Raw genomic sequence first — 15,481 nt, 5'->3', positions numbered from 1 at the left:
AAAATATCGATACTCGGCACTCAGTGTGGAATGGATTTGGCCCGGTCTATTAAGTCCTGTAATCAGGGGGAGAGTCATGTACACAGTAGGCATCAAGAAGATTGCTGACTTTCTCTGATGTTGCCTATTATTACATAAGGGTTTCTTGTATTTATCAATTGACATATTTTTCATGGTATGATTATCTGTGGGGTGTGTACACAGTGCTGCAAGACACAGCCCAAGAAGTGACTCTCCACTTCCGACGTCATTCCTGATAGACTTCCAGTTTCAGTTAAAAAAATCCTTGATCAATGTCTTAAGTGTTTAAATCAGACATTAATTGTTAACTGTAAAATATTACATTCATCTGTTGTCACGTTACAGTGAACAGATTAGAAATAACTCTTGATTTTTTAAAACTTTTTTGCAATATTTGTACGCATTTTTTTCACATCACGACAGCAATAGAACAAAATCGAATGCTTTGACACAAAAAAGAAAATTAATCGGATATCCCGTATAAGACTTCCTTTTCTGTCGCTGCCCAATATTTAAAGTTTCATTGGCAACTTGAAACTGAAGACTGGAGTTGCGATACAACTTCTACGCTCGGTAAAGTCAGAAAGATATTGATAAATGGAGGTATAGGCATATGGAATATTTTCTATAAGAAAAACTAAATTAAAAAAAAACTGTAATTTCCCCTTACTTGTTGATGTGGTAAAACCAAGACCACTAATGTGTGAAGTGATTTTGGTAGCACTTTATTGTATGACTGGAAGTTTGGGAATATGTCTTTTCGGCATTGCACTTTGTAGACGGTCCCTGCGCATTCGTCCCTCCTTCGGCTGCAAATTGAGAACAATGCAAGTTGTCCAGCTTGGAAAACTGCGCGTTTTGGCTTGTTTTTAAAAATAAAAATGAGGTTTTAACTCATTGTCTACCTTGCAACTGTTGTTAATATAATTGTTATCGATCTTCGAATCAGTCAATTTCTCTCTAACTTTCCCAAACTAAGTGTGACCTGAAAGTCTTGCAGCTCTGTCCATGGTTCTGAAAAGTTATTGAAAAATAAATCCCAATTTTACAGAAATAGCTCTTTGTTGTCCCTGTGATCGTGAATAATTTATCTCGCACCGCCGTTCCGTGCTGACATTTGCTCACATGTCCCCGGGTAAGCGCGACAGGAGCATGAATCCCTCATCAGAGGAAAGAGAAAGGTCAAGTCTTATTGATTTCCCTATGCAAACGCGCTCTATTTTGTCGAAATCAAACCTCCAAAGTTGGACTCAGGTCATCCTCATCTTCCTTTTCATTCGACTTGTATTATGCTCTATACAGGCTGAAATTAGGTAATAGTCTGGATAGTAGCTCTAGCAAAATAGACTTATATTTAGTGATAAATGTACAGAGGCTGTAAATGCTTCTGTATGTTGGTGGTCAATCAGCGGTGCGTAAAACGCGCGCTCAGGGGTGGGGACTCCTTTGGAGAGGCAGGACCAGAGAGTAAAACAGGACGAGTCTGCATCCACAGGTTGCCGCGCGCCTCTCTCCTCCTCTCAGTGAATCTTTAGATTGCTGACAGTGGAGGAGAACCGTTTTGGACTTGGGCTGCATAGAATCTCATTAGCAAAATGCCAAATCAACCGCCTCGGGACAACTCGATATATAAGAATGTAATCTTATTGCGCTGGACGTTTCTGTCGTAAAAAAAACACCTGTTTATTCCGAGGACGGTGCGTTTTTATTCCTGAACACCATGCCACCTCACATGAGCTGCACCACGCTGACAACAGCTACATAATGGCATGTAGGAGCGGCTCCGGTCCAATAAACGAGGATAACGCAAGGTTCCTGCTGCTGGCATTGTTCATCATCATCTATCTCCTCTGTGGGGCCGCAGTCTTCTCCGCGCTGGAGCAGCCAAAGGAGCGAGAGGCGAAGGAGCGCTGGGAGCAGAGGTTCGAGCATTTCAGCCAGAAGTACAACCTGAGTAAGAAAGACCTCAACAACTTCCTGAGGAACTACGAGGAGGCGAACGTGGCGGGGATCCGCGTGGACACAATCCGACCTCGATGGGACTTCACCGGCGCGTTTTACTTCGTGGGGACGGTGGTGTCAACAATTGGTGAGATGGAGAAAAGTCGCGTTTTAAAACAGTGAATTTGCGATTTTCTCTGTCAGCTCTATCATCTTTTTATTTAAATCATTTTAAAATCCACTATTTAGTATCTCCATAATCTTCATAAAGTCCTTGTTTGCAAGAAACTATCTTAAATATCACAGCTACTCCACAACTACTCCACAGCTACTCCACGAGCCAACATAAAAATAAATGTAAATAGAAATGTACCCCCTTACTGTATTTTATGTTAGTAGGATGTTCAAAGCCCAGTTATCTGATGTTTGAATTGTCATAGAAGCATAAATACTTGCCCAACAAAGAGCCAGCATGTACACACTATTCCTGGAACAAGCACACCTGATTATAATTAAGCCGTAATTAGAGACATGAGTTGCACCTGTGACAAGTCGAAATCCTGATTTGCATTCAATTAGGACCTCCACTTTTCTCATATCTGTTTGTGTATGTTTATTTAGTCCAAAGAGATATACTTCAAGTTATTCTTTATAGTAACATCGCTGTGTAATATTTATTGGCCATGACTTGTGATTTGATCCAGTAGGTTCAACCGAACAAGGCTATAGGAAAAAGGCAATTTAGAGCAAGATTTGTCCTTGACAACCGTTTTTTCCATTTCAGTATAGGCTGCTTCTGAGAGTCAGTATTTCATAAACAGTGAAGCCATATTCCCCTAACCAATAGCACTGTTAAACGACAGCCCTGTTGATATTATGTTGTCGATATCATGGATTTGATCCGACCCTACACTCTCAATGTTTTTTTCCCTCATTAGCTAAGCAGTAGTCATCTTCACCTGTAATTGGAGTGAGTTGTTTCATGATTATTGACAGTTTGACAGATTGATTATGGGCATTAGTTATGTTGATGATGGTCCAGACTGTTCTTAACTGAACACATTGTGATTAATGTTGGTCTAAAAAAAGTGATCTCCATATTGATCCGATGATTCACCCGTGATTACTAATATACCAGGGGAAAAAGGAAGACAATGATTGTTTGTAGCCTCATTATCAGTTTTTGGAGGATGTATACAGCCCCTCATCGAGAGCACTTTTTGCATCAACAACCCAAACCCGACTCTCGCCCTGACAAAAAGAGGTGATGTATAGGCACCAAAGCTACTTCCAATAGAAATACATTGTTTTTAAAATCATTCTATGTGACAAAAATAGTGTTGGGTGAGACGGGTTTGGCTTCAGAGCATACATGGAAGAGAAGCCTTCAAGAGAGCATTGCAGCCTTTCATGTTTATGCATAACATATGCACATTATGTTCTCGTGCAGACTTTCACTGATGTGGAGTCTTCAGTGAATGGCTTAGTATATGTTTTTTAAGGTTTTGATATATATATATATATATATATATATATATATATATATATATATATATATATATATATATATATATATATATATATATATATATATATATATATAACATAACAAATTTAAAGCAATAGTTTGACTTTTGGATCGTGGGTTGATATTACAACAAGGACCATGTCCTTTGAATTTACTACATAAATATGTCAAACTGAGGATATCTTTAAAAAAAAAAAAATGGAATAAAAAAACCGGGGAAAAACTGGAACCAGCAGCTCTTCCCACTACCACTTCACAACTTTGAATGCTACAGCTAGCAACCTGTTAGCCTAGCTTAGCTTATTTTAGCACACAGTCTGGAAACAGAAACAGCTAACATGGCTCAAGGTCCAAAAATAACAATATATGTCTACCAGCCACTTCTAAATCTCAACCTAACCCAAACACTTACGGATAACAACAATTTGTTTTTTTTAAGGTGCTTATGTGAAATTTGGTAAGCTTACTTTGGACAAACAAATAAAGCTTGTATTAAGCTATAGCTAACAAGCTCTTGAATGTAGCTTCATATTTACATATTTATCTAACTCTCCCGAAAAAAAGCCATCAGCCATACTTCCCACAAAGATAAACTAATTATTTTCTTTGAGTGACTAATGTTTAATTTGAGAGGGAAATAAGTCAGCACTTTGTAGCCCATCTCCGGCAGCCCATTAACGCTTATCAGGAGTATACCTTTTATTCCTGATGCTGGTGTCAAACTGACAGAGAAGCACAGTATCTTTTATGTCTTTCATGTAGACCACTGTATTTCATTGAATAGGTCAAATGACTCATCCACACTACATTCAACTGAGCTCACGAAACAATGAGGAAGAAAATCATTAAATCCATGCCATTTGGATTTATCGTCATGGTTAAAGGAAATTGATGGGTCAATTAGAACCTTGGGACCAAATCTGAATGTGGAGGCCATCAAATCCTTAATCAGGACCGGCCACTGGCATAACCACAATAAGCAGTTATTTAGGGGGCCAGTCTAGCTTTTTATATGTGGCAGCAGTTACTACTCATTTGAGGCCAGTCATACATTTTACTATTACAAACCATCACTTCAAAACATTGGTGCATGATAGAAAAATCGTGTGTCAGTTCCGCCCCACATGCTCTGAATGCGTTTCATGTGAGTGTAAGAGATGCCCAGCTGAGAGGCTGTATCACGCAGAGATAGCAGAGTGTCGTCTTCAGTATTAAAAAAATTGATGCCAAAATTCATTAAGAATTGTGGTGAGCATTAAAGAACGCTGCATTTCTAAGTAGCAGGATAATGTCATGACATGTAAGGATAATTAGACTGCCTCAGCCTTATACGTTTTCATTTGGTCTTTTAACACTCTAAAGTCTCCCCTGAGTCATGATTTAAAATGTGATGCCCTGGAACTTCCTGCAGTAATTTGATCAAGCATATAGCTTTTTCCTTATTATACATGTTGGCTTTATGCCTGCACGGAGCCCTATCTGCAAAATTAGTTTAGGCCCACCACAATCCTAGGGTCGGCCTTGAAAGGAGATTCAGTCAAATGTATCTTTGCTTTTCTAGTGAAAAGGCTCTTGTCAGAATTCCAAGCTGCACAACAAAACAGCGTGCATGTAACTGAATCTGCAGACAATAACATTGTTATGAAGATATCAAACTCAAACAGGTGAACAGACACAGACAGTGCTTCATTGAGCTTTAAGTGCTAAATGAGGGATGAAAAGGAGACATCGCTGAGATCTGTGCGATCGATGGATGCACCTCTCGGCTTGAGTCCTATTTTGTTTCTCTGCCAGTTCAAAAGAGACAAAGAGAGGTCACACACCAACAGTGTGTCTGTTACCCTTATACATAGAAAACAGTTTAATGGGTTCTTACCTTTTAAAAATGATAGAACATGATACAATTGACATGTGAAGTGGCCCCAGTGGGACTTTCACTTGCTAAATAACAGTAGGGAATACGGTGAAATCTTAGAGAAACGGACACCTTTGATCTGATTGTCAAGATGTGCTTGGATTGAAAACACATTTGCGCTTTGATTAAGTGAGTGACAAAGAGACAGAGCGAGAAGGAGAGCACGTCACCAATGGCAACTAAGGGGTTCAGCCAGTGTTGTGAGAATGATTTCCCTCTCTGAGAAGAAAAGATCAGTAATTAGCCTTCTTTGTTAATGGCATAAAGGATATGAGTTTGATTAAAAAGGTAAATACAATTAGCTGGAGGCAATGGACACAATGGTCTTCTCTACAAAGGATCCATTCATTTACAACAGTGTGTGCGATAGTTTTCCAGTGATAATAATGCTTCTCTTGTGCTTTTTGAAGCGTTTATTCTCTCCATTTTATTCAGAGCCACCTGCACCTGCAAAAGTCAAGGAGTTTAGCTACTCTCTGAACGTGAGCTTGCCATACCACCAGTCCTATTATGTATATATTTCCTTATTGCATATCTTTGTGTGTTTCCAAGGGTTCGGTATGACCACTCCTGCCACCATTGGAGGAAAAGTCTTCTTGATGTTCTACGGCCTGCTCGGTTGCGCTGCCACCATCCTCTTCTTCAACCTCTTTCTGGAGCGTGTCATCACAGTCATCGCCGTGGTCCTCAAGTCCTGTCACGAACATCGGCATAAAAAAGCTGCGCTTGCATCAAATGGCCAGCGGGTGTCTGAGGGAAACAGAGCTGGTGGAAATGGAGGAGAAAGAGGAGAGGATCTGGATGGCTGGAAGCCTTCAGTTTACTGCGTCATGTTCATTCTAGGCATGGCGGCCATTGTGGTGTCCTGCTCTGCCTCGCTCATGTACTCTGCAGCCGAGGGTTGGGACTACCTGGACTCGCTCTACTTCTGCTTTGTGGCCTTTAGCACAATTGGTTTTGGAGACATGGTGAGCAGCCAGCGGGCGGTGTACGAGGGCCACGCCACAGTCGCGTATAGGTTGGGCAACTTCTTCTTCATCCTGACCGGCGTCTGCTGCATCTACTCCCTCTTCAACGTCATCTCCATCGTCATCAAGCAGGTCCTGAACTGGCTCCTGAGGAGGCTGGACACACCCTGCCGCTGCTGTTTCCCCAGGAGGGGTCACCACTCACACCGGCACCCCCGACGGAACGTGGTGGCACCGGGCCACCTGCGCGCCCGCAGAGACCCCTCCATCGAGACGGATGCCCTCAACGAAAGTGAGACCGACAACGGGCGCAGGATGTCTGGGGAGATGATCTCCATGAGGGACTTTCTTGCAGCCAACAAGGTGAGAGCTTCACGGTGTTACTGACAGAGTCATTTCATCTATCTAATGTCATTACGTGTTATGACGCTCAACATATTCAGTTATCTCCCAGGGTAATTTAATTTAAACTGCTCACAAGATTAGGAAAACGGACATTCATTCAATCTTGTTGGTTCCCTGTAGTCATGCTTACTTTAGTCATTAACTCCTCATTCACCCTGCTCTGTCATCTTGCTCCTCATAACCTGTATTGAACTTTGCTCTGCTCTAATGCAGCTGTTCTGCATAATTGGCAATGAAGAAACTCCAACATAAAAGTAACCTATCATATAATAGAAGGGATATATGGAGAAAATCTAATATCCCGATATTTCTGATCAATTGCTCCGATATTTGACGATATAAACACAATGTGATGCCGTTTTGGAAAAAGTAAACATCTGGAATTTGGATATAATTGCTAAGAGGGTTCAAATGTATGTTCATAAAATTACAGCACTTTACTGCCTTTGAAAGAAGAAACATTTGCGATATTACGATATCCAAAATGTAGGACGATATCATAGTCTATCATGATATCCATTTTATATATATAAACCTAACACAAAAAGTAAGGCAATTTGTGTTTGGTTGATGATTTCTATGTTGAAACAATGCTTTTTGGCAATAAATCTTATACCGTTATATGCTGTTTTCTTACCTTTCCAGTGGTACCACATTTGTGAGGAACAAGCATTTTTGGGATGAGCAGCAGAGCTGAGTATGTGGGGTGCGCCCATGAAAAATGTGACAAATCTCCTCTGCCAATGCCAAACATATTTTTGTTGCTGCTGACTCTAGTTTTGTGTTGTTTGGTGGATTGGATGATAGAAGTCTGATAAATAAAGACATATTGGCAACAATTGATTTATTAACAATTGATTCATTTAACAAGCAGCCTCAGTAGCGTGTGGAAGAACCAAACACAGCCACAACAGCCTCTCCTCCTCATGCTGGTCACCAGCCTGCTCACACTCTGCTGTGGGATGGCATCCCATTCTTCAACCAGCATTTGTCCCAGGTCAGCCAACGTGGTTGTGTTGGTCACTCTGGAGCGGACAGCAGGGCCAAGTTGATCCCCAAAATGGGGTTCAATGGGGTTGACGTCAGGACTGCAGGCCATCCCATCCTCTCCACTCCTACTCTATCGGTGCAGCAGTCAGCAAAGCCTTCTCTGCGTCTTCTCCACACTGTGACCCTACGATCCATGTGCCGTAGGCAGAATCTAGACTCATCGCTGAACATAATGTTCCTCCACATGTTGAGGTTCCTGTTTAAGTGGGCCTGACGGTGTAGGGCAGTCATGGCAGGCCTCCTGGCAGCCGTACGAGACCGGAGAGTGGCTGCTGTTTGGCATTGGCAGAGGAGATTTGTCACATTTTTCATGGGCGCATCCCACATACTCAGCTCTGCTGCTCATCCCACAAATGCTTGTTCCTCACAAATGTGGTACCATTGGAAAGGTAAGAAAACAAGCTTTCCAACGGTATAAGATTTATTCCCAAAAGGTATTGTTACAACATATAAATCATCTACCAAACACAAATTGCCTTACTTCTTGTGTTAAGTTTATATATTACCCAGCCTCATAGTGCTGTTTCCCTTTAAACACACCAATATTAAATCATCTGTTATAACTAGATTACAAGTATTTAAACAAAAGTTTACTTAAAAAGGTAGCGTAGTGCAAGTCATAGTTTGACTTCCTGGAAGAAGCAGTATGATTTTGTTGCTGTTTTCTAGGCTACATGGATATTATGTGTAAAATGTATCTGAATACAAATTCCCTACTCCATTGCTATCACCCTTTCAAGAGCCCTCTGAGACACTCAGAGGTGTCAATTGTCCATACATTTCCATAACTGCCACCCTACTTTTCCGACGAGACGAATGAGCAGTGTGTGCTGTTGAATATCAAATTGTTGCTCACTCACTCCAGGGTTATTCTCGACTGGAAGTACAACATCTGAATGTTCACACCTGGTTATTATTCTGATTACTGAGCCTGAAGTTTCTGGCTGAGATCATTAGAAGACAAAATGGTGTGATGTTTCAAGGATGTGAATATCCTGACGCAAACTAGCCAAATCTCCAGCGATGTCACTTCCATTTACCTGCTTCATTGACTATTAATAACTATTAACAACATTAATTTATTCCTAGGCATAGGCATAGGTGGAGCCAAGAGAAAGACAAAGGAAACGACAGGAAAATCAGAGATATTTTTATAGGCAAGGGGACTGGTAAGTGTTATTAGAAAATACATGCTAGCAGGGCTTTTTTAAGCACGTTGTAGTATTGCGACTACCCATCCATAGTTCATTATATGTATTTAAAAATGGCATCAGAACTTCAGTAACACAGATCTAACAAGGCTTAATGATGCTTAACACATGTCCAATTAGAGCTATGAAGAGATTACGGTTGCCGACAGGGGCAACCGTAAGGCTAAAAAAGAAATATTTGATTATGGAAGTGCAACTGACAAAAAAATTATAATATATATATTTGCATTACATATAAGTATATGTGGTCAATACCAACAAAAGCAAATGCAATGTGGCAGTCCAATTTTGAATAAAAAGCACAAGTGTTCAAAGCTGGATTCTGCCTATCTGATAACATCAGAGTGCCACAGGAATAGCATTTAAAGTCTGAAAAAGTGGCAGGGTACATATTGTACGTGTGCAAAGAGGAATAAGAGAGAAAATGAGGGGAAAGGGAGGGGTGGAGAGGATGTAGACGAGACATGTCATAGAAAAACAGAATGCTGCTGTTGCATAATGTAACAAACGGGCCTTTAGATGTTCAATCAGGGACAGCTGCACATTGAAGATGTGTATATAGACTTTAGTGGCAACATGGACCTGTACTTTATTAAGGCCTTAAACGTTTCAATGCAGGGGGATAGGTGGAAACATTCTTAGAGATACACCTCCAAACACTGAGTCATTTTTATAAATATGACTTTGTCTGTCATTGACCAGAACAGGGGTGGCCAACCCGCGGCTCTTTGCCCAGTTTGCCCAGCTCTTCAGTTCATATCAACTTTTATATGTGTGAGTGTGGCACAGACTCCTGACAGTTAAACCTGATATTTAGTAGGTCTGTTAAGTATTGAATGCTGATAATTCTGACGTAATTTGGCCGGTCAAAGTTGTTTGGGCTCGGATAAAATCGCTCCGTTACTTTCGTCCCGTGTTACTTTAGTCTGAAAAATTATAGGGGGGCTTCCATATCCGGCAGCCAGCCACAACACCTTCTCTGCCGGATATGGAAGCCCCTCTTTAGTTTTGTACCTGCTGGGCCCAGAGTAAAATGCTTTGGTGAGCATAAAGTAGAGGGGAACAGCAAACACCAGTGTGATTTTGGTGAAGTTGTGACTATCCTGGATAAAGATATAGGGAGGGTTCCAAATCCGGCAGCACCAACACCTTCTCTGCCGGATTTGGAAGCCCCTCTTTAGTTTTTCACCTGCTGGGCCCAGAGTAACATGCTTTTGTGAGCACAAAGTAGAGGGGAACAGCAAACACCAGTGTGATTTTGGTGAGTGTATGACCATCCTGGACAAAATGATAGGGGGGGTTCCAAATCTGGCAGGAGAAATACCTGCTCTGCTGAACATGTTATGTAGAGAACAGTGCAGATCTTCCCTATTGACACCAGGATTAACCTAGTCTAAAATAAGGAACATTAATAGTGTGATATAGGCACAGATATAAGATCAATAATACACTTTATTTTAGGGCACCTTTCAAAGCATTCCATGTCACCTTAAAATACAATAAAAAATAAAATATGAGTGGCATTACAATACAAACATGTGTTGAGTAGGAAACCACAGAGGAAAATTACATTCAAAGGAGCAATTAAAGCGAGTGAAGCCAGTTTGAACACATTATCTTTTAGGATTGATTGAAAATAACACGGTGTCTGACATGTTATATCATTACTGTATGCACATTATTTATTCAGCCGTTTGCTGTTTAATCTGATGGGAAATATATCATTCAAAAGAGAGAAAGTAAATAGAAAACTAGGCGAACGCTCAATACAGGCGATGACGTAACCTTTGTGCGTCCCCGCGAACAGGGCTTCAATCATGGCTTCAATCTACGGCAAGGCTTCAACCTACGGCATAACACCTGTTCTCCCTACGTGTGTATGTGTGGTGTCAGGTGTCAGTATGAGAGGATGACAGCGCGTCTAATTTTAATGTGGCCCAAGAGCCAATCACAATAATACCTGCGATGCAGTGAACCATTCACCTTTGAGTGGGGGAAAACCTATCGTTGATTAAACACTATCTGACCATGAACTGAGTTTGATCCTAAAATGGCAGGGAAGAAATGCACAGCTAAGCGAAAAATATGAAGACGAACATAGGACGTTTTTAGTAGAGTGGGAGAGTTCATATTTTTTTATCGAACGCAATTGCAAGCCATTTTGCCTTATATGCCAGACAGCATTAACCCATTTCAAGGCTTCAAATCTTCAGTGCCATTTCACCTCACTCCATGCTAACATCGACCAGGACTTCCCAAAAGGTACGGAACTTCGCAAGCAGAAGATAAACACCTTGACAATGTTCATTGTTATGTTGTTATGTTGTTATGTTAACTGGCCTCTGAATACTGGTAGGAGAGGTTTAATTCAATTTCTGTCAATATTATGGTGTGTGACATTTACAATAAATCTGTCTGAGCAGAGCTATGTGTGTCTCTCTGTGTGGGGAGGGTCTTTGAGTGTGTGTGTGGGTGTGTGTAAAGTTTTAGATTTTCATTTCATCTGTGTGAGAGAGAGAGGGGAGGAAGAAAGTGAAGGAGCACAGAGAAAGACTGAGAACAAAAGAGAGAAGGAGGGAGGGGGGGGGTGCACGTGCATCTGTGACTGTGTGTTTGATGTGGCTCTTTGCAGTAACATAGTAACATTTTTGGCTCTTAACCTCTGACTGGTTGGCCACCGCTGGACCAGACACTGAAGACGAGGTCATCGTGTCATGGTCATCCTCAGCATATTATGTGACAACCTCATCCAATTAAAATGCTATAATTTCAGGTATAACAATATAAGTTTAGAGGTTAAGGTGATTCAGCAACTAACCATACTCATACGTCCTTGAGGTGGTCTGAAGTGAAACAGAAAGAGAATTGAGACCTCTTTCAAATACATTCACACAAGAAACATATCCGTTTTCTGTTGGTCCACTATATGGTTAGTTTAAAAGAGTCTATATGTGAAAACATCCTTAATTTCCCTCACTTCAGGTACATGTTTAACTTGTAGAAGAACAGAACACTTTCATTAACTACACTCAGAAACCCAAGACATTTAGGTTGATGATTAAAATCTGTGGACTACAAACATTTAGGGTTAAGGCTTCAATGACAAGGCCAACATGCTTGTACTAGCCAAGTATAATGTCTACAAGTACACCATCTCAGTTTGTTTTTTAGCTTATTAGCTCCGAACACAAGGTACAGATTAAGTTTATGGGAATGTCATTATAGTTTCCCATTAAATTAGAGAAATTGGTGATTTGCCTGATGATGGTGCTAGATGAAACATCATATGGATCACCAGAGTTAATAAAAAAACATCCAGAGGGGAGCATGAAAGTCTATAACAAATTCCATGGCAATCCATTGGATATTTTTTGAGATATTACAATATGAGTAGTGCAAGACTCAGGGGATCACCAAAGTTAGAAGGCTTCTCCCACGTGGGGCTTTCTGTACTGTACACATTTCCTGATAAATCATCTCAAGAGCTGTTGAAATATGTCTGTCTGGATGAAAGACAAACATCCAGTCATGCAACTACCATGGCTAAGAATACCCATTAATCCAAAATACAGTTCCATTAAATATTCATTCATATTAAATGTTAAACAATATTACACATCAGTAATGTTTATTCCCTACAGGTTGTTTTGTACACTGATAAAGCAAAAAGAAGGTTGCCTTGTGGGAGAGTAAATATCTGCTTTCTGTCAGTAATACTTGCTCAGTATTTGTCGTCCTTATTCACATAAATCGACACCACAAAAGGAGAGGAAAGGCACCATCTGGTAGCCTCATATCACACCTGTGAAATCAGATGTGTGTGCTGCCAACACATTGTAATATCCTCATTGTGCAAGGCTTCACAGGTTGCAGCTACCACTTCCAAACACAGACAGCAAATATATCCTCATCTGTTCATTTCTTTATCTCTTTCCCTTCCTGCAGGTCAATCTGGCTATTATGCAGAAGCAGCTTTCCGAGATGGCCATTGGGCACCCGCGCCAGTCCAGCTCCAATTCACGTCAGAACGGATTCTCAGGAGGGGTGGGAGCCCTTGGCATCATGAACAACCGTTTGGCAGAGACTAGCGTGGACAGATAGGGCAGACAATTATTTTTAGGGGTAACAAAAGGCTGCAAGGATAAGCCGATAAGGACACATTTCCACTGGGGAAAGCCTTCCTGGAAAAAAGAAAATGAGACTTTGGGTGGTTTAAAGACTGAATACATGACTAATTCATCCATTGACAGCACGCTGACTCCCAGCAGCAATCATCTCCGCCAACTTCCCTGTCAAGAACATGGCTACACTAATGATGAATTAGAGGGGCTGGAGTCTGTCTTCTGGACCAGAATGTTACCACATGAGGAATTCAGTTGCCATGGTGATATAAAAAAAAGGCCTGTCTGGAGTACTTGTATCTAAGCCTTAAAATCCTAATGCACTACACGCTTCTTCACAACTGAACGCAACTTCTACTTACATATCGTACTTAACAAGACTCACTATGGCTCTACCCACATCCATAATGACATAAAAATAGCTTTAATAAAATGGATGTTACTTGGTTTCGTGTCTAACAGTAGTAATTACATGAAGCTGGGTGAAATGTAGAAAGGAAAAGCTGAATTAATGGCTAATTTGATGTTTTGATCCTGAATGCATCATTTTACAATTAGACTTTCAATGCCACACTCGTTATAAATGTTTCAAAGCCTTTTTATATGCCATTCAATAGCCTCCATCTTGGCAATGCTTAAATGAATTATATCGACAAATAGAAGAAAAAAAATCCCAGGAGAACCTTATTATAAAATAAACAGACCTATTATCTTCAGCTGAATGGGTGATGTTTTGCGACTGAGATGAAACCTATTATGTTAGACTGATGTTTACTTTTTGGTTTGCAGCACTTTCTCCAGGCACAGACGCAGATAGAAGGACATTTTCACACTGATGTTGTCTTACAGTCCCAGGAGGTTGGCAGTTATATAACGTGTCGAAAAAGGTAGCTCCAGGGGCTATTCTTTTTCCTTTTAGCACAACAGTGTAAGGTTTCCTGTAGTCTAGGTTTACCGCAGATGCAGTTACTAAAATGGACGGACTGTTCAAAACATGCCTACACTGATTGACCGAAACCTGAAATCAGCCACGCATGAAGACAACTTGTGGACACTATATAATTAACTGCAATTTAATAGGTATCTTAATTATCTTTGTTCATTCATCTGAGAGGAATTTACAGGTTGAGAATACTTGTGCTCCACATCTGACGTCAACAGCTTTTGGAATCTGAATTGTGTAAGAAGTGTCTGAACAAAAGCAGACAGGCAATGTTTTTTGTTGATAAATTGATAATCAAGCAAACCTGCACAGAAAGCATGTGCTATATTTTTGTACGGGGTCTGCATACATTTTTTTTAGGATGATGATGAAAGTAGAAGGAGGTCGGATTCAGATGGCACACAGCATTAATAATATGCAGTGTGAAGATTGAAGAATGTATTTGTATAATAAAAAAGAAAAACAATGTAAGTGAATATTTGTTACAACCATTTCCCCATATGGAGTTTTTTTAATCAGGATCGGTAATATAATATGCACAGCTAACCTTTGAAGCTTTGGATGTCTCAACCTGCTAGAGCAGTGTTATTTTCTGAGTCTAGTAATAGTGTCTTTGTGTAACTTTTCCCAAACAAAAAACACAAAAAAGGGTGCTTTAAGGTGTTTTTAAACTAAGTTTTCATCTGCTCTAATGTAAGCTAATGTCATGAGCATAACCAAACTAGCTTATGAAATACAGGAGCAACTCCAATGCCAAAAAGCCTTATATTGTATAAAATAATTGGACGTAGTCAATATTGGATTGTGGACTACCATTTTGGAAGCCTCGAGTTTGGTCATTTAAATGGGGGGCATCTTGTTTTTTTGTGAGCATTGTTGTTTTTTGTGAGCATTTTTCAAAAATTAACGTTAGCTCTAGCAAGCTAGTTTGATTAGCAAGTGTATATGTGAAATTCACACTAAGATATCAGTTGGTACCCTCCTTTTGACTTGCAAAAAGACATGTTTAACAGAAAATACACTTTCCCCAAAAAGTGAAAAGCCAATTACTAAAGTAGTGTACAACTGAACGCTGAAACAAAAGCTTGGTAGCAACGCAGTGTTAGGGACACCATGGTAGAAGCTCCCTAAGGCATACCCTGTCCCTTATCCTTTTTACTCTTTTTTTTTTTTTAACTCTAAATGGGACCACCAAAACTAGCAATCGAGACCATAAACCCATTAGGACATTTTTTTACTGAAGTAAGCCTTGACTCTTTGGACAAGGAGGTTGCCCCTTGAGAACAGCTAATGAGCACTAATTCCACTGTGTGGTCATTCTCCACCTTATAGCTCTTCCTGGATGCTGCAAGATCTGCTTTTCTCTTTACTGGATTTG

The 15,481-nt window shown here is 40.4% G+C and overlaps 1 protein-coding gene across 1 annotated transcript; it reads left to right on the top strand.

Annotated features, from left to right (window-relative positions):
- Positions 1–1,785: 1,785 nt before the first annotated feature.
- Positions 1,786–14,013, top strand: kcnk13b (potassium channel, subfamily K, member 13b). The gene is made up of 3 exons (XM_034150601.1): positions 1,786–2,110; positions 5,958–6,736; positions 12,985–14,013. Exons 1-3 carry the CDS (start codon positions 1,786–1,788, stop codon positions 13,138–13,140), a joined length of 1,260 nt encoding a protein of 419 aa, XP_034006492.1. The 3' UTR covers positions 13,141–14,013.
- The last annotated feature ends 1,468 nt before the right edge of the window (positions 14,014–15,481 follow it).

This window comes from Trematomus bernacchii, unplaced genomic scaffold, assembly GCF_902827165.1.
Source record: "Trematomus bernacchii unplaced genomic scaffold, fTreBer1.1, whole genome shotgun sequence".
Taxonomy (NCBI): Eukaryota; Metazoa; Chordata; class Actinopteri; order Perciformes; family Nototheniidae; genus Trematomus; species Trematomus bernacchii.
The sequence above is the reverse complement of the archived record's forward strand: the minus strand, read 5'-3'. Positions and strand labels throughout refer to the sequence as shown.